The following is a 19572-nucleotide window of genomic DNA, read 5'->3' as shown; positions in this document are numbered from 1 at the left end:
TCTTGGGTCCAGGTATGTATTTTTCTGATGGGGGTTATAATACGCTGTGAGCAAAAAAGTTTATGAATTTTAGTGCATGGATACGTTGTGGAAGAAAGAACAGAGAAACCACAAGCAGAATATTTATACATTTATTTATAATGAAATTATGTTCTAAATATTTACAACATATAGGAAACCAGAGGATACATTTATACAAAGCCAGCCTGCAAAGTATTCAAATGTGCAAAAATGATAGTTCAATATTTCAAACTACTCCTGGTTCAGCAGACTAGCTCCTTCACTTTCACACATCAATATTTGATACAAAAAAAGTTCTTTTGGCAAAACCTGTAATGCCAAGAAAAAGGACAAGTCGCAATTCAGTCACTAAGTCCACCATTCTATTGCGAGCAGTCAAATCTCTCTATTTTCGCTGCAACCAGTTCTGAGAGAGACAGACCACTGGGTTTCATTTCTGTGATGAGTTCTGACCAGCTTTTGATCAAGCAGTTTTCTCTGACCCACTTGAAGACAAGGAGCTTAGACGGGCAATAAAAACAGCAATGGCTCTCTGAGACGAGAGTGCCTGTGAAGGTGCCAGCTTTGGATCATCCCAAAGAAATAAAGAAAACCTTCAATTCCCCAGGATCCAGCTATATTCAACAGTTTTAAATTAGTAAAACCACGTTTTCCAAAACAAAGAATCCAAAAATGAAATAGGGACGCAGGGGTTCTTAGATCTAAGTACTGAAAAGAAAGGATGGTCTTAAAATCATTTCCCCACTAATAAATAGTAAGGCTTTGTTTGGAACCAGTTATTATCAAAATTGACCAAACAGTAGTAAAATACAAATAAAACTTGGTTTACGTCAGAATAAGGGCTATTCATTTGGAAAAGGCTGGACCAGGTCAAGTGTATATCGGAATGACCCTGTTGAACGAGCACATTTCACCAACTGTTAAAAAGCTTCTGAGACAAATCTGTGATTCTAAGTAAATTTTAACAGATGCTATGCCGCTGCAGATTTAAGGATGTTTTAAAAAGAATGGAACCCCTTTAAGAAAGGGGACACTCATCTCTGACTTCTTCAAAGGTCCAAGATGGTTCCTAGGACAGGCCCCAGAGTCTTGTTAAATTGAATGCATGCATTATTGCTAAAGAGTCACCAAGGCTCAAAACTCTTCCACTGTTGCCTATGGGGCCATCCAGAATGGCATCTGTTGTTTAGCTCGTGGTTGTGATGAAGGGTACTGATATCCCAAACTCCAGCCCTGTGGAAAACTACTTGCATTTTTATGACCGCCATGTTCCTCCTCTTCGTCAGATGAATCTGCAGCATAAGCCACCAAACCAAATCCCTTCTCCGTAGTTTTCATCTTCTTGACTGGATAATCTAGAATAGAGAAAGACAACCCCAACCCCAACCCCCACCAAGAAGGAAAAAAAAAAAAAAAAAGATAATACCACAAATTCGTTAATTTAAAAAAAAGATGTTAATTGTAATTGGTTAGTTGGACACCATTTTGAGGTCACAGGGTCAATGGTCACCCAAAAACGTTGAAGATCACACGAAAAACAGCACCAGCATCAGCAAATGTGAATCCACCAGAACCATGTAAGAAAACAGAGAAAGAAAAAAGAAACACAAAAAAAAGAAAAAAAAAGAAAAAAGAAAAAAAAAGGAAAGTTAGCAAGTGAGTCTCTGGAGGCTGATATTTCACCTTTTAAAGAGTTAAAAGAAAAGAAGTTAAGAAAAGAAAAAAAAAGTATTTTCTTCTGTTCATTTTTATTATGACTACAGGCAAAGAACAAAAATGATCCCATTCATGGACCTCTCCAGGATTTAGCATTCTGGGATACCAAGAAGCAACACTTTAAAAAACAGCCACTTGGCTGACCATTCCCAACCTATAGAGCTATGAGGGGAGATGTGGCTCATATCCCCAAACAAAGAAAAATCAGTATTTAAGTCTGTATCAGATTACATCCAGTATTCAAACAACAAAAGCAACAAAATTTTGAAATGACCTACCAATCATTTAGTTTTTCTTAGGGTTTTAATGTCACTGATGCTATGTATAAAATATAAGTTGACTGACTCTTTTCTAGACACACGTCGGTTGAAAATAAAAGGCTGCGTAACTACATGCTGTCCTTATAAATAAAAAAAAAAAAAAGCATTCTCATTAGCCAGTAGATTACAGAGGTTGGATTAAGCACCTGAATGAGTCGCACCTGAATGAATCTCAGGTTAGAAAACTATAACAGTTTAAGACCCGTCTTAGCCACTCCCTTGTTCCCCCAGCTACACCTTACTCACCATGGCTCCCTGTTAAAGTCCCAGACCCATTCCTTTCATCAGACTCTGTTTTTATTCCAGTCACTGGAAAAGCTGGTGGAGGCATCAACTGCCTGTTAAAAGAAAAAGTTAAATAGTCTTTCAGACAAATTCAACCTGTTTCAACACCTCCAGTAGATAAGAAGTGGAGTAACAGTACAGTCTGCATATAATCTTTCAAGTTTATTTTAACCAATAGTTTCAACCTTTTTCACCTGATTCCCTTATTTTTCAAGTTGTTATCAAGTTCTAAGATTATAACGCTATGATAGAATGAATAAATAAATATGGATAAAATAGATATAACAGCATGAATGAGTAAGAAAGAATGAACTATTGTGATCGGTCAGCTCCAACTTATGATGGCTACCATAACATAGAAAAGGAGAATTCAAGCACTGGATGGCAGGTCGGAGTTCCAATCAAGTACCTCCATCCATGATATCCTAAGACTCCAAGCTGCCAAAATGGCTTGTCATTTTACTGTCTACCCTTAGGAAAATGGCCAAGACACAGACAATGAAAAGTAAAGGAAGATAACTCAATAATCAAGTCCAGAATTATTCAAGGCTAACTATAACTGCTAAGACTGTGTAATGGATATCATATTTTCCATTACTGCATCTATTACAACAAACAGCAGCTTGTTTGAGCGAAATGATTTCATTTCAGTTTTACAACATGGAAGCTCACAGCAATTAACACTATCCACACTAATGGTGCAAAAAAATAACACCTGTATATTCATATAGTTATGTTCCAACCAGCTTACCTGTCCCTCTCTCGCTCTTTGCCTGAGGAACTTGCTGGCTTCGATCCTGCACCTTCAATCTCATTCTGACTGGAGAAGCCTGTACCTAAATTAGTCATATGAATGGGTCCATGCTATGAGCAGAAAAATACAGTAGCATTAGCAAATCTACAACTGCTGTATTGACTTTAGCTCCTTAATGTAACTGTCAAGTGCCTCATCTTTCTGATAAACTGCAGTAAGCTGCACTACATAGCTCTTTGGGACTTGGAGTATAACTACAGTGGGAGTAGATTATTTTTCTCCGTAGGACTTGGTCAAGTCTGTTGTGATTCTCATTATGCCATGTCTGTATGTTCTCAGCTATCCATGACTTAAACTTGTCTGTATAGACCTACTCATAAAAACTACAAAAATGCTCCAAAATTTGTTTCAAAGATTCAGGCAAAAAGGGTGCTTCTCCTGATAAAACCAAATTGTGCCTAAAGTACATACGTCAACAATCTTAAAAAGACTCATTAGTAATGACTGTATATAATTATGTACATGCACAGAATCACTGCATTTCTGTTTTTTTTTTTTTTTTTTTTAAAGGGGTGTAGGAATTGGAGAAAGGTATCACCCTCCTTTTTAGGAGGGAGAAAGAGAATAGCAAATTGAAAGCCAAGGTTTTAAATACAAACCATAATGGTAGAATGCTAGCTCTTCCCTACGTATTTCACTAAAAACTATCAGAGGCTTTCAAGTCTGCTGCATAAAAAGGAAGTGCAGAATTCTACAGAACTTCCAGATGTTAGTCACAGGAGACTTATCTCTAGGTGGAGAGCTTTGTGTTCTCTTATCACACTGACCCCAAAGATAAAACCTGCACAAAGGGAATCACTCTCGCTTTAAATTATTCCCCAAGGATGAATGATCTATTCTAAACAGATTCCAGAAAGCAGAAATCCTAGTATTGGGAGGACGGTTGATATAAATGTGAATTTATCTTTCTTTTAAGGGAGAATACAGTCGGTTAAGATGAAGAAAATAAGACAGGATATTTTATTTAACCTGGTATCCAAGAAGTCCAGATTCTCGTTCATCTGGTAGCTCCTCTGTGAATCGCCTCTTCTGTGCCTGGGGTTGACTTGGGAGTGGGGGCTGGGGCTGGGGCGGGGGCGGGGGCTGGGGGCCGGCAGGCAAGGCAGTTTTGACAGGAGCAGCAGGAATAAAAGGCCCACTCATCGGACTCTGGGACCAAAACAAACCAAGGAAAAACGTGTGAGAATACCCATCTCAACGATTAACATTAAAGATTACAATGTACTTTAATGATCAGTTAGGTTTCATATGGACCTTTCCTCTTCTGATGAAAATAAGAACCACAGTCTCCTTCAGGTATAATTTGTTAAGAGTTATCACCTTGTCTTCCCACCTTCCTGGTAGGGGAACGTGAAACTGACAAACTCTACAACTCAGGAAAAACCTGCTGCACATTCTGGCCATTAGCAGAAAACATGATTATTAACAAACAATGGACACTCCAGCCATTTACTTAGTCCAGAAGTTCTCAGGCAAGAACATTCTCTTATTTAAAGCCCTTTAATCAATGTAATTAGTGCTTTCTAAATCATAAATGCAGCTAATGCTTATGGTAAAGACAACTTCGTCTATCACTCCCATGGGTCAGGTGTTATATCAAGAGCCAGTCTGTCTAATATTTTAAGAGGTTGTTCCAAAATGGAATGAGAGATGATCAAAAGATAGGCATATTAGGGAAAACAAGCACTTCTAAAAGGAAAACTCTTATTAATAACAACTAATATTTACTGACCGCTTAGATTATCTTGCTTAATCCTGGCAACTCTTTGAGGTATGATCATTACGGGTTTTTGTTTGTTTCTTGCTTTTGGCCCAGCAACCGCAGCATATGGAAGTTCCCTGGATAGGGTTCAAATCAGAGCTATAGCTGCTGGCCTACAGCACAGCCACAGCAACTGGGGACCTGTGTGTGCCTCATCTGTGACCTACACCACAGTTCATGGCAATGGCCGGATCCTCAACCCACCGATGTGAGGGATGGAACCCAAATCCTCATGGGTACTAGTCAGATTCGTTTCTACAGTGCCACAACAGGAACTCTGCTCATTTTATATATAAGGAAAACCAAAGCCTCGAGAGGTTAAGTTCTATCCCAAGATTACACAGCTCAAAAATGGGGAAGCATCATGAGCCCTGGAAGTCTATCTCTAGACCCCAGTTCTTTTTTTTTGGCCACATCCGTGGCATTTGGATCAAACCTGGGCCAGGGATCAAACCTGCACCACAGCAGCCACCCAGGCTGCCACAGTGACAATGCTGGATCCTTAATCCAGAGTCACAAGATAACGCCCTCGAAATCCCAACCTGTTAACCACTCTGCTACACTCTTTCTAACTACAAAAGAATGTGGCACAAAGTTGCAGAACTATAGCTCTGCCTAAATATAAAATGTAAAATAATTATGATTAGGAACCACAAGCAGAATTTAGTTCACAAGCCCTTTTTTGGTTTTACACTGTACAACCCCCTTCAGTGCTCACAGCCCACAGGTAAGGAGGCTGGGCAATGGTTCAAGGTTGTAAGTTACTCTGGCATGGGTACACTATGAGAGGCCCACAGAGGAGGACCCGCCATAAATCCATTACCATGCTCCCAATCGCCTCTCCCCTGCCTCTAGGAAGGACTGTAGATAATCTGGATGAGCTGGCTACTTACTCTTTTCTAAAATTCTAGTTTTTTCCCCACCTTCAGCTCTTGAGAACTTTTTTTGTTTTTCGAGAACTTTCTTAACACCGCAAAGCCAGGGGCATGCAAACTATGATTTTTTTAATTTTATTTTATTTTTGGCTGCACTTGTGGCATACAGAAATTCTCACGCCAGGGATTAAACCCGTGCCACAGCAGCAATCTAAGCCACTGCGGTGACCAACAATGGATCCTTAACCTACTGCACCACCAGGGAACTCCCAAACTATGACTCTTGATTTTGTAAATCAAGTTTCATCAGAACACAGTGATGCTTATTCATTTGGTATTGTCTGTGGCTGCTTTTGACATGACAGCGACTGTACGCCCACAAACCCTACAATATTCATCATTCAGCCCTTCACAGAAGCTCTATGTACACACTATTCCCAAGTAGTCAGGTAGTTTCGTGGTTAGAACACAGGAAGAATAGAGAAAACAAATCCCTCACATCACATATCACTTCTGAATAATACCACCCCCTTGCTGTCCCCTCCCGGTTGCAATTTTTCCTAATTCAGTGGGAGCAATGTTCCATATCCTGGCATCCTACCTGTCCAGTGCTAGCTGGAGGCTGCACTTGTGTTATCGGGTATTGTGTTGGCACAGGTGGAACTCCAGTAGGTAATGCTGGCAAGACTCCAGGTGCCAAAGAAACAGCTGGTGGCACTATGCTTGGTACTCCATAGGGAGGTTGAACTGGCTGCTGAGGAGGGGGAACAACAGGGTAACCAGACTGATAGCCATTGGATGGATAATATGGTGGTTGAGGAGGGACACTACTTATAGCAGAGGGTTGTGTATAGCCTGAGGGGGGAAGAAAAAAAGTGTTTAATCAGCTGCAGCAGAATGAGACATTTTAGCTGAATACTAAACTTAATCTCTAGGGAAGAAAAACTTCTGAGGCACAAATGGCTTTCCAAATTACCCTGAGTTGAAGGGAACATTAGCAGTGCCCAGGCACAGTATATCTAGCCTCAAGTATCATATTTTATACATAAATTATCACTAGCAAGATATTTTTCAAACACTTCAAGACATACACACCTGGTAAAGGGACGGCAGTATTAATCTGATTCACAAATCTAGAGTATTCAGCATGAACCTGAAAGAGAAGGGAAAACAAATCAATATGGGTCAGACCCAAATCTCTGAGAGTGTAATTCTAGGACCAAAGCAATCAGGAATGAAAACACTTCCACTGATGTTTCAAGCAAATTCAGACTTGTTTAAATTCTTTTTTTTTTTTTTTCTTGGTCTTTTTGCCATTTCTTGGGCCGCTCCCGTGGCATAGGGAGGTTCCCAGGCTAGGGGTCTAATCGGAGCTGTAGCCACCGGCCTACGGCAGAGCCACAGCAACGCGGGATCCAAGCCGCGTCTGCAACCTACACCACAGCTCACGGCAACACCGGATCCTTAACCCACTGAGCAAGGGCAGGGACCGAACCCTCAACCTCACGGTTCCTAGTCGGATTCGTTAACCACTGCTCCACGACGGGAACTCCTAGACTTGTTTAAATTCTAATAAGGAACACCTATAAATTATTAAGCCAGATCTAGAGAACCAGGAGCATGGACATCAGCATTCCAAATCTGCCCCCCCACCCCCAGCAAAATCGACCCAATTCTGGGGTACAAAATCATTCAGAGATCCACAGAAATTAAAGACTTATAAAAATGTTAAGTTCTATCACTGTAGAGAAATTGTTCATTCTTTTATTTTACTTTTAAATTTTACGGTTGCATTTGGGGCATATGAAAGTTCCCAGGCCAGGGATTGAATCAGAGCTGTAGCTGTGGCAATGCTGGACCCTTTAACTCACTATGCCAGGCCAGGAATCACACCTACACCTGCTTAGCAACCAGTCTTTTTTTTTTTTTTTTTCAAAGCCCTTTCAGGGCCACGCCCACGGGATATGGAAGTTCCCAGGTTAGGGGTCAAAATCTGAGCTGCAACTACTGGCCTACACCACAGCCACAGCAATGTGGGATCCGAGTCACGTCTGTGACCTACACCACAGCTCACAGCAACGCCAGACCCTTAACCCACTGAGCGAGGCCGGGGGTCAATCAAGCCTGAGTCCTCATGGATACTAGTCAGGTTCGTTACCACTGAGCCACAATGGGAATTTCCTGCGACCACGTTCTTAACCCACCTTGCCCCAGTGGGATCTTCCATTCTTTTATTTACTAGGTAATCTACCTTCAAAGACCTCATAGCTTAATGAAGGTTTAGTACTCCCCGCCTCCAGTTCTTCATCATAAGCATCTGACTAAGTCCAATTTCAGGTGGCAACAAAGAAGATGGGGAATAGTCAGGGAAGTTACATGGTACAAGGTTTGGTATCAGGTTACCTCACAAAAGCAAAGAAAACAGCTTCATCCCAAAAGGACACCCTTAAATGCCAAATAACATATTCAATCATCCCAAACCTGAATTTCAGACCTAAAAACAGTCTTACGGTTTAACTTCTGGTTATCTGATTACTGAATAAAAAGAATGGCTAGTCAAAGAAGCAATTATCCCAAAGGCACTGCCAACTGGTTTTAAACTATTATAGCTAAAGCTGATATTAAAAAGAATTTGGGGAGTTCTTTTTAATATTGGCTCAGTGGTTAACAACCCAGTTAGTGTCCATAAAGATGTGGGTTCAATCCCTGGCCTCGCTCAACGTGTTAAGGATCCAGGTTAAGGACTGCTCCAATGTTACAGTGAACTGTGGTGTAAGTCGCAGACGTGGCTCAGATCCAGTGTGGCTGTGGCTGTGGCGTAGGCCAGCAGGTGTAGCTCCGATTCAACCCCTAGCCTGGGAACCTCCATAAGCCACAGGTACTGCCCTAAAAAAAAAAAAAAAAAAAGAGAGAGAATTTGGGGCACTCCCACTGTGGCACAATAGGATCAACAGAGTCTCTGCAGCAGCAGGAACTTGGGGCAGTGGATTAAGGATCTGCTGTTGCCACATAGATCACAACTCCAGCTTGGATTCATTCCCTGACTTGGGAATTCCATGCAACGTGGTAGCCAAAAAAAAAAAAAAAAACGTCCACCATAAATAACTTGACCAGGACGAGTAAAAGTATTATTAAAATAACTGACAACATTGAGATTCTATAATACTGGAAATTTCAAAATTCCATACTAAAATAGCTGCTGAAGAAGAAATGCAAGCCAACTGTGACTCTGGCTAGGGGAAACTGACTTCCTTACAGAGAATTATTACTTGCTAGAATGATGTAATGGTTTGAATAGAGCGTGTCCCCACCACCCGTAATTCATGTCTGCCTGGAAACTCCTTTATATGGAAACAAGGCCTTTGCAGATGGAAGAGGTCATTAAGATACAGTCATACTGGATCAGGTTGGACCCTAAATCAGAGGAAGCAGAGTTATGTGGACACAAGGCTAAGAATTCTGAGGACTGTAAGTCCTAATCACAGGAAGCGCATAAAGAAGAGTCTCCCTCAGAGCCTTCAGAAGGAACCAACCTTGATTCTGGACTTCTGGCTTCCTGAACCGTGAGAGAATAAATGTCACCCAGTTTGTGGTAATTTGATATGGCAGCCCTAGAAAACTAATCCAGGTAGAAAAACAGCTAAGACACTGTCCAAAATGGCAGTAGATCTTCTAAATGAGTAACCGACAGATAAATAAAACTCACTGTTTGCAAGAGATTCTCACAGAGCTTCTTGGCAGCAGCCAGGCCTTCTGGTTTGGGATGACTGCAAAGAAGTAAGAACCAAGAAATTTTAAGGAGAGAAAAAGAAACGATACAAAATTCTGCTTCCACTTTGTACGCTATTTTATAAATGTAACATATTCAATTTAGCACAAATCTAAGCTTCTGAAAAATCACAAAATAGAAACACAAAGTCATTTAAACCTTTCAAGATATAGTATCATTAGGAGTTCCGCAGTGGTTAATGAATCTGACTAGGAACCATGAAGTTGCGGTTTCGGTCCCTGCCCTTGCTCAGTGGGTTAACGATCCGGCGTTGCCGTGAGCTGTGGTGTAGGTTGCAGACGCGGCTCGGATCCCGTAGGCCGGCAGCTACAGTTCCGACTCAACCCCTAGCCTGGAAACCTCCATGTGCCGAGGGAGCGGCCCAAGAAACAGCAAAAAGACAAAAAAAAAAAAAAGATATAGCATCATTAACACAAATGCTATGGATCTCCTTCTTTAAGTAATGGTACTTTTTAATATAAAGAAAAGACACTTAAAGGTCATTAAAATTATATCATCATAGGTTTTTTGGCTTTTGTGGGGGTTTTTTTTGCCTGCACCCGCACACAGCATGTGAAAGTTCCTGGACCGGAGATTGAACCTAAACCACAGCAGTGAGAGCACCGGATCCTTAACCCACTGAGCCATAGGGATACTCCAATATTGCAAGAGGAGTGTAAATGAAAGTTATTTAAGGCTCATCACAGCTTATTTTATGATTGTAGACTCATATAAAATCCAAAGATTTGAATACTAAAAAAAACCCCTCTACCTCTTCAGTTTTTGGCGGCACCTACAAGCATGCCAAAGTTGCAAGGCCAGGGATCGAACCTAAGCCACAGCAGTGACAATGCTGAATCCTTAACTGTTAGGCCACCAGGGAACTCCCTTTTAACACAGTTTTTATTAACTAATTAAGAGTTATTACTGCTATTTTTACTTAAGTTCTCATGTTACTACTTATTAAGCCCAATCTTTGAGTCATTCCTGCTTGTACTGATCAAGTAGCCAAATGTCCTCAGCACCACCAACCAATCCATACCTGATGTAAATGTACATAGGTTCAAAAGCTTCTCGGCCAGATGCTGGCTCAATGCAGCCCGAACCTTTTCCTCGTAGGAAGACTTTGGCACCAGTTTCAATCTGAATGTGCTGCAAATAGGAGCAGCCTGGACCTTCCACTTTCTCCTTGACATTAAAAGTGGGCACGGCATGTTCTAGACCCACGAATAATTTATCTTGAACATAATGCATCTGTAGAAGAACAGAATACCTCAAATGAAACAGAGAATAATTAAATCCTAATCTTGAAAATTATTACGCAAAATACTTTAATCCCCCAGATACTTCCAATCACTTCCAGAAAAAAGATCCCCTGTAACTTATACCATGAGCCTAAAAAATAAACCCTATCAAGGAGCTTCATTTAAATGCAAACCACATATTCTATGTACATACCTATAACACCCATACCTCTTCTAGTCAGTGAAATCTATGTAAGAGGTGAAAGCCCAAGATTGAGTACTGAGTAAGCACACCCATGTACCCCAACTAATGTAAGCTGAAAGCAACACAGCAAAGACAGTCTCCTGAGAGACTGGAGCAGAATGTCGGGTAGTACAGTCAGCCCTGTGATATTCTTCAGTGAGGGCTGCTCTCTCCAACCCCTTTTATTCTAGGAGGAGTGTATCAGCAGAGTCTTGCTTCATCAGACTCAGCCTTCTTAGTCCTCCAGCTGCCATCAAGTTTTACATTTTTTTTTTGTCTTTTTGCCATTTCTTGGGCCTCTCTCGCGGCATATCGGAGGTTCCCAGGCTAGGGGTCTAATCGGAGCTGTAGCCACCGGCCTACGCCAGAGCCACAGCAACGTGGGATCCGAGCCGCGTCTGCAACCTACACCACAGCTCACGGCAACGCCGGATCGTTAACCCACTGAACAAGGGCAGGGATTGAACCCGCAACCTCACGGTTCCTAGTCGGATTCGTTAACCACTGTGCCACGACGGGAACTCCCCAAGTTTTACAAATTTAAATCAAACCACTGACTTCAAAATGTACAGTGTGTATACCCCAATCTCTCAATCCCTCTTTTAGAGGATTTTGGTATAAAGAGATGTGTATTTCAGATGTTCACTACAATGTCTTGGAAGCCTAAACAGCCCAATGAAGCTATCAATGGCAAGTAATTTTCACGTTGGAATTTCAGGATTTTTTTTTTTCCTTCATGCTTTGTGTAGTATTTGCCAAGTATCATTTTTACTGAAATGATAACACTGTTAATCATCTCTCTGCAAAACATACCCCTGACTGGAAGGGAGGCTTCTGGCTAACAGCTGGGGACAGCTGTGCAATGGGCGCTGGCTGGTGATAGACAGTGACTGTTGCACCATTAAAAGTGGGACTTGTCCCTGTTGCAGCTTTGACCACCCCATTGGTAATAATTTCTTTGATTCTGTTTACAGCTCCTAGGGAAAAACACAGATAGTAAGATACTATACCAAAGACATAAACAAACTGACTAGTACCCAATGATAAATATAGACCAAGGCTCAATTACTCATGTTTTAATCCATTTTATAGATTACCCCAGTACATCCATGAGTAGTTCATAAAGAAGAATTAGAACAGTCATCAGGAACAGTTTGTCAACTTACTACAAACAGTCCTGTACTTTGCCCTTCACAAAAAGCAGTACGTGAGCCAAAACCATTACTTACTGTCTACTAATTCCCGTGTCTGGCCTTGGACATGAAGATATAAGGGACGATCCCTATAAAGAGAAACATAAAATGATGATCCCAAACTAGTCGTAACAAAAGGAGCCAAATGGGTCACCAAATCTAATTTGTAATGTTCAAGGTTTCCACATAAGTAAAACAGACTATATACATGGAAATGGCTACTGCTAGTTACTTTCTAAGAAGACGGTTTTATAGCTAGGGAATGTATTAACCTTCCCAGCTGCTTAAAGTTAACAGGGCCACACAGAGATCAAAACTGCTCTTAGGGGCTTATGAATATCAGTATCCAGTTAACTAGATACCCCAATGCTTGAGAACAGAATTCCTCTTTGTTGTCTGTCTATTAAATTAAGGGCAAATGTGCTCTTGGCTACCCAAACTAATGAGACAAGAGCGATGGTGGCATATAAATAATTTGTTTAAAGGCCCACACCCAACTGGAAAAGACTCTCTACATTTTAAACGTAAAGGGGCTTAGATTGTGATTACAATAATGGAGAAGGTGATCAAATAATCATAGTTAATAAAATGCTGTAGGTATAAAATTAACTGTGTTCCAAATAGCAACCAACAACATAAACAAAGTTAAAATATAATTTTGGTTTGGGGTGGGGAGCACATTTTCCCTCCTAATTATATTTAATTTAAGCCAATGTGAAAAATGTTTCACTGCCTGAATACCTGCCCGCAAAAATTCATAATGGAAGTAATGAAACTAAACTGAGATGAAACCGTTGCATGAATAGCCCACAACCTACAATCATCAGAGGTAATAAGGAATTTGATAAGAGTTTTTCTTGAAAAGGGAGATTATGAAAAACCATGAACCCATTTTTGGGGGGAAATACTTCCATGAGAAAAAGTTTAGTGATATATACCTTAAATGTTAACAATATTATTTTCTTCTACACTTTGGTATAACTTTTTTTCCCTCCAATAAAAGCATTAACTGTGAGATGAAAAACCAAAGAGAGGAAACAGCTGCCAACACTTCTAACATCTGTTTGAGATGTCCCAAATTCTGCTATAAAGCACAGGTGTGTGTGCAGCTTCTAACCATACACACACACACACACTCTACGAATGAAAAACATGAAGCTAATGTGAGTCCTAAGTGCAGTCCTTCCCCAAAGCAGAGGACATGCATACATACCCTGGTCCTACTTTGGCCTTCTCCTCAGTTGTCATGAACCTCCCTCGAGTTGACACTGCAGCCCCACTAAGTCGGCTGATCTAAAAAGGAAACATTCTATCAAAAAGATGACGTGGCAATTGACTTCAATGACAGGCAGCAGGACAGATTCTCCCCATTCACTGATTCCCCCAAGAGGCAGCAAAGAGTTCTCTCTTCTCTGAAATTTTGATCTCATTGTTTCTTACTCAAAACTAACTCAAGGAACTCACCCGTACCTCTTTCTTTACCTTCATTAAGACGTTCTTCCACAGTTAAACCCAATCCTGATTCTGCAGACTACGACTCAAACCCACTAATAAATATCTGACCCCTGCTTGTGTTTAGAGGCCATGGTTTTCTGAAACTACATCCACCCACCACCTCCCCCAAAGAGGCCAACATCTCCACACCTCGTCTTGAGTCTGTCCTCGGGTCAGCAAGTTCCTACACGTGAGAGGCACGTCATTGATCTCTACTTCAGCTACGACCAGGTCATCCTTGCTTTTATTGCTAGTTAGGCCTTTGCCGGGGGCCTGAAGCTACAAAAAGAGAAGTTAGATTACAACGTTTCTATGATGAAAAAGTATCTTTTCATTGTCCCATTTACAACTACCTCTTCCCAAGTGCCACCACCTTCTTAGCTTTACCTGCCTGCAAACACACCTGGAAATAGTCCTTGGTCATTCTTCATAAATGAAATGACAAGCAAACAGAACCTCACTCAAATGATATTAAGTACAGTCAATTTACTTAAAGGTCAACATCAGATTTCTCTGTCTTGGCCATGTGTGCAGTTTTACGATCATGTAATCATAGAAACTCCACCATCTAGAAGCTGCAATCTCCAAAAGGAAAATTAAAGGGCCAAGTTATGGGTCTTTACAGCTCAATTCGTTAGCTGTATGTCTACGAAAATATAGGGTAGAGGCCACGCACAACTTTAGTCCAACAACTCATACATCTCGTTTGTGTAATGAGAAGCTGCTTTTGTGCCAACGCTACAGTCACAACACATCCAGTTCAGCATCAAGTTCCATCCTTACAGGGACCTCAGAAACCCTTAAATTGTACCTAATTCACATCTCATTATTCTCTATTAAGGAGGAACAAAGAGAATGAATAAAAAGCCAGGTAAGATCCTAAAGCCTGATCTGTTTTCTCTCAATTTAAACCACAGGCAACTCCAAGAGAGCTGGATATGAGCGTTAAAACTGGAAAAAACTTTCATCTCAAAAGATGGCCTCCCCCAACCCTTGGTTGCCCTGGACAGCTCAAAGAAGGTAAAGTACAGGTTCTTCGCATATTAGGCACATTTTTTTTTAACTTCTTTAAAAAAAAAAAGTATTGAAGTGCAGTTCATTTACCATGTTGTACAGTTACACTGTTTAAATGTGGAGGCAAACGAAATAAACTCAGTATCTCTTCTGTTTTATTTAGCCCCCCTCAGAATGCATTTACACATCTTCTCTCACTGAATCCTTATGGCCACCTTAAAAGTACAAATCAGTGTTGTCCAGCAGGACTTCCTGTTCCTTACTTGGCAGTTCAATATGGGTGACACTACCCATGTTTATCGAGCACGTGAAATGTGGCTTGTGTGACAAAAAAAAATCCCCCAAAAAACAAAACAAAAACCCATCCTAAATCTTAAATTTACCTTTAACTCAAATTTTCATTTAATAGCCACACGTAGCTAATGACTACTGGACTGGGCTGCACAGGTATCTATTACCAATCCCACCACAGATGGGGAAACTGAGGCTCAGATGTCAAAGCCACACAACCAGGAACTGGGGATTCTGGATTTCTAACCTAGGTATTCTGATTCTAAATACAGTATTTATGCACCATGCTACCTCCTGCTGAGTTCAATTACCTTCTCTCTCTCTCTCTCTTTTTTGTTGTTTAGGGGCACACCTGTGGCATATGGAAGTTCCTGGCCTAGGGGTGGAATTGGAGCTGCAGCTGCCAGCCTACACCACAGCCACGGCCACAGCCACAGCCACACAGGATCCGAGCTTTATCCTCCACCTACACCACAGCTCTCATGGCAACATCGGGTCCTTAACCCACCGAGTGGGGCCAGGGACAGAACTTGCATCCTCATGGATACTAGTTGAGTTAGTCACCGCTAAGCCACAATGGGAACTCCCTCAATCACCATTTTAGAGATTATTTTTTAGAGGAAAAAATGAGTCTAAATTATTAACATCGGTATTAAAAATTTTAACATTCAAGCATCCATCTTGCTTTAAGTATGTCTAAGGCCTCAGAAATAGACGACTCAATTTTTTCAAACCATAAAAATACAATGAACAACAAACTTCCAATTCACTAAAAGTTTTCACCAATTCCGCAGAACTCGATTATTAAATCATCCACACAGGTTCCAGCCTGGTAAACGTTGTTGATGTTATCTACTAATAAACTGGAAGATTGACGAATTGCATTTTCATTTTTTCTCCCCCTCCAGCTTTACTAAGGTATAATTGACAAATAAAAATTGTACCTTTTTTTTGGTGAACCTGTGGCATGTGGAAGTTCCTGGGCCAGGGATCGAACCTGTGCCACAGCTATAACCAGAGCCACAGCAGTGACAACACTGGATCCTTAACTCACTGAGCTGTGAGGGAACTCCTAAAAATTGTACATATTTAATGTGCACAACTTGATGTTCCGATATTTGTGCATCATTGTATTGTAAATAATCACCACAAACACACTAATTAACATATTCAACACCTCACATGAATTGCATTTTCAAACACAAAACTCATCTCTTCCCAGGTACCATGGAAGGCAATTTTTTTTTTTGTCTTTTTAGGGCCAAACCCGCAGCATATGGAGGTTCCCAGGCTAGTGGTCGAATCAGATAGAGCTGTAGCCAGTGGCCTACACCACAGCTACAGCAACACAGGATCCGAGCCATGGCTGCAACCTACACCACAGCTCACGGCAACACCAGATCCTTAACCCAGCAAGTCCACGCATCGAACCTGAGTCCTCATGGATGCTAGTCGGGTTCGTTAACCATGATGGGAACTTCGGCAACTTTTAATTTAAGCCAAAAGAATCCTTTTCAAACAATGACTATACTGGAATGAGCTACCTGGGAACACAATAAATTCTCTGAGAACTCTAGAGGCTTTCAAGCAACTGTCCAAGATAACTCTGAAGCCAGACATCTGTGTCTACCATTTACAGATCTAGAACTAGTTACTTTCCATTCATGAACCTAATTTTCCTAATCTATAAACTGGTAACAATATCCCATTCCATAAAATTGCTATAACAATTTTTTAAAGAACAAAGCATGTTTTCTAACAATGCAAACAGACCTATACCCATTATCCTATAGAAAGATTCTATGGCAAGGTAAATTAAATGCTTCAAAGTTCAGACCCACATTAGTTGTAAGATTCTAATTATAATAGGGATTATATAAGACGACTGAAAAATTTCCTCAATTTGCATTAAAACAGCAAAAGACCCATATATATATATATATATATAAATTACTCATTTTAGTTCATGTCCAACAGCACTTTAATTAGGCAGTCATTAGAAATGTGAATCTACCGATTTTTTTTTTTTTTGGCCGCACCTGCGGCACATGAAAATTTCTGAGCCAGGGATCTAATCTGCACCACAGCGGTGACCCAAGCCACTGCAGTGACAACACTGAATCCTTAACCAGCTGCACCATAGGAGTACTCCTGAATCTACAGATTTAATTAGAGATATTTTAAAGCTCACCACGATTTATCTGATTTTCTCTTTTGACTTCAGGGGAAATGCACATGTATCAAAAAACCTATTACATCACTGCTTTAAATGATCATGTAGACAGAACTAGGGCTGAACTAAGGGAACACAGACAAAACAAGTTATTTGGTCCATAAATGTAACTTAGCCCAAGCAAAATTGCCTCCTAGGAGTTCCCATCCTGGCTCAGCAGAAACGAATCTAACTAACATCCATGAGGATGCAGGTTAGATCCCTGGCCTTGCTCAGTGGGTTAAGAGTCTGGTGTTGCCGTGAGCTGTAGTGTAGGTTGCAGACGGGGCTCAGATCTGGTGTGGCTGTGGCTGTGGCATAGCAGCTGCAGCTCTGATTTGACCCCTGGCCTGGCAACCTCCACATGCCGCTCCTGCGGCTCTAAAAAGAAAAAAAAAAAAAAGGCTCCTAAAAACAAAAGACGAGAGACCAGCAGATACATTCCAAAACTAAATAACTAAATTACTGTACCCCCACGCGAGTGTCTCCTTAAGACAAATGATTGTGAGATTACAAGATTACAAACTGCAATCAGCAGAATCCCCTCAACTTCAAATACCTTCTCAGCAGCATTCTGAGTTGGTTTAAGCTTTCCTTTGGCCATAAGCATGGCATTGATTTTAGCAGCCACAGCAGCAGCAGCGTCCAAGGCTCCAGAGGGAGCAGCTGTGGAGCCCCCAGGGCTTCCCCCACTGCTGGTAACCTCCCCACCTGGGGCTGCTGGTGGCAGGAAGAGAAGGGGGGCTGGAGCTGGTTGGTCCCATTTGCTGCGGCGCCTACAGGAAGAGGAAAATATTAGGCCACAAAGTTTTTACTATTTTTCTCCCCTTACTACACCTTAGCAACCTATTTTCCCTCTATCAGGCTCCCTTTACACTTTCGAATCTACTATCAGAGCTTAAATTACCATCTCTCCTTAAACAGACAACCACTGCAATATTTCCCCAAATCCTCACTTCTTTCAACCCTTTTCCTGAATCTACTTCCTTTCTACTCCGTCATCCCTATTAAAAGATTCTGGTGTCCTACAACCCTTCGTTCTCACCTTCCCTTTTGGCTCGTCATTCCCAAAGTCCCTGCTTTTCTCCTTTCTCTGATCCCCGCTGGCCTTTTTCTGGGGCCCCAGGCCTGCTCACGATCCTTCGCCCCCAAAGTCCGGCCCTCAAATACATACACTTCCCACCCAAGCGCCCCTCTACCCAGACGCTGCTTCCCATGATCCCTCCGCCTCTCCTGTGCCTCATGCTCGCTGCGATGCCCTCGCCAGAAAAGCTTTACCCGCCAGCTCCAGGATGTGTCGCGCTCCCCGCGGACATGGCGACCGGCTCTGATCAACCACCCGCCAACTACCCCACTACCTCCTTCCCGTCACTTCCGCCCCCAACGCCCTTACGCACAGCCTCTTCCGGTCGTGAGGCAAAGCAGTTCCGGTATAAAAGTCTATTCCGATTGGACTTCTGTTGATGTCAAGGCTTCTGGCCTTATCTGAAACAGACGGGGTGTGGCCTTCCTGCTTGCGCCTTCCCTTGAGAAAGATGGCTGCTAAATCTCATATTAAGGAAGAATTGGGGCAAGAAGAATCCATCTTTCTTGTGGGCAAGTTGCTAGCCAAGAATACAATACGCATGAGTAAGGAAAATTAAACAGGTTTCTTCCCAAATTCAGTCACATTCTTGTAGAGTCCCAGCCGCTGACCTGGGAGAGCGCTTTCCCGCGGCTTTTGCAAACTTCAAGTTTCAGTTACCTGCTTAGGGAAGAGGAAAGGACTCATCCCAAAAATTATTTGAAGATTTTTTTCTTTTCATTTCTGCGCGCCTAGCCCTGTTTTCAGAGCAGGGGGTCCTGCCTTTCTGACACTTAGAATGTGGCGTGGTGGCCACGCCGGGTATTACATAGAATAGGTTATAATAAACAAAGGTGGAGAAGATAAATGCTCAACTTGGTGGAGCTAACACGCAAGTATTTGAAAGTCACAGAGCCCTTCCAATGAGGGCTAAAGAAGTGACCCAGCCTAGGTTATAAAATGGGAACTCCAAGGAGTCTCTAAATTGAATCAATAAAATACAATGCTATTCTTGCAAACAAGTTTATGTACTGATAGGATTAACAGAATACAAATTCATTTAAAATTCACATTTTTAGGCATCCCCGTTGTGGCTCAGTGGGTTAAAAACCTGACTAGTATCCATGAGGATGCAGGTTGGATCCCTGGTCCTGCTCAGGGACTTGAGTTGCCGTGGCTGTGGTGTAGGACAGCTGCAGCTCCTGTTTGACTTCTATCCTGGGAACTTCCATGTGCCACACCTGTGGCCCTAAAA

General features: G+C 41.7%; 1 protein-coding gene and 2 non-coding genes across 5 annotated transcripts; all 3 read right to left on the bottom strand.

The window, feature by feature from the left end:
* Positions 1 to 117: 117 nt before the first annotated feature.
* On the bottom strand, positions 118 to 18641 carry KHDC4 (KH domain containing 4, pre-mRNA splicing factor). Of its 3 annotated transcripts, none has more exons than XM_047784339.1 (14): positions 18533 to 18641; positions 17814 to 18030; positions 13888 to 14016; positions 13457 to 13536; positions 12280 to 12332; positions 11864 to 12027; positions 10605 to 10816; positions 9500 to 9560; positions 6889 to 6946; positions 6395 to 6648; positions 4126 to 4305; positions 3094 to 3206; positions 2304 to 2395; positions 118 to 1376 (listed from the first exon to the last, which is right to left on the bottom strand). In XM_047784339.1, exons 1-14 carry the CDS (start codon positions 18568 to 18570, stop codon positions 1177 to 1179), a joined length of 1851 nt encoding a protein of 616 aa, XP_047640295.1. In that variant the 5' UTR covers positions 18571 to 18641; the 3' UTR covers positions 118 to 1176. The 3 variants fall into 3 exon arrangements, 2 of the variants coding, with proteins under 2 accessions (XP_047640295.1, XP_047640296.1); XR_007135500.1 differs by having other exon boundaries at positions 1358 to 1376; positions 3094 to 3178; XM_047784340.1 differs by lacking the exon at positions 118 to 1376 and having other exon boundaries at positions 1422 to 2395; positions 3094 to 3178.
* LOC125130163 (small nucleolar RNA SNORA42/SNORA80 family) lies at positions 5610 to 5746 on the bottom strand. Its single transcript, XR_007135664.1, has one exon. It is a non-coding gene; the product is annotated as a small nucleolar RNA SNORA42/SNORA80 family (small nucleolar RNA).
* LOC125130168 (small Cajal body-specific RNA 4) lies at positions 11168 to 11298 on the bottom strand. Its single transcript, XR_007135668.1, has one exon. It is a non-coding gene; the product is annotated as a small Cajal body-specific RNA 4 (non-coding RNA).
* Positions 18642 to 19572: the final 931 nt, after the last annotated feature.

The sequence above is a fragment of the Phacochoerus africanus genome, chromosome 6 (genome assembly GCF_016906955.1).
Source record: "Phacochoerus africanus isolate WHEZ1 chromosome 6, ROS_Pafr_v1, whole genome shotgun sequence".
Classification (NCBI taxonomy): domain Eukaryota; kingdom Metazoa; phylum Chordata; class Mammalia; order Artiodactyla; family Suidae; genus Phacochoerus; species Phacochoerus africanus.
Note: the sequence above shows the minus strand (reverse complement) of the source record. Positions and strands in the feature narration are given on the sequence as shown.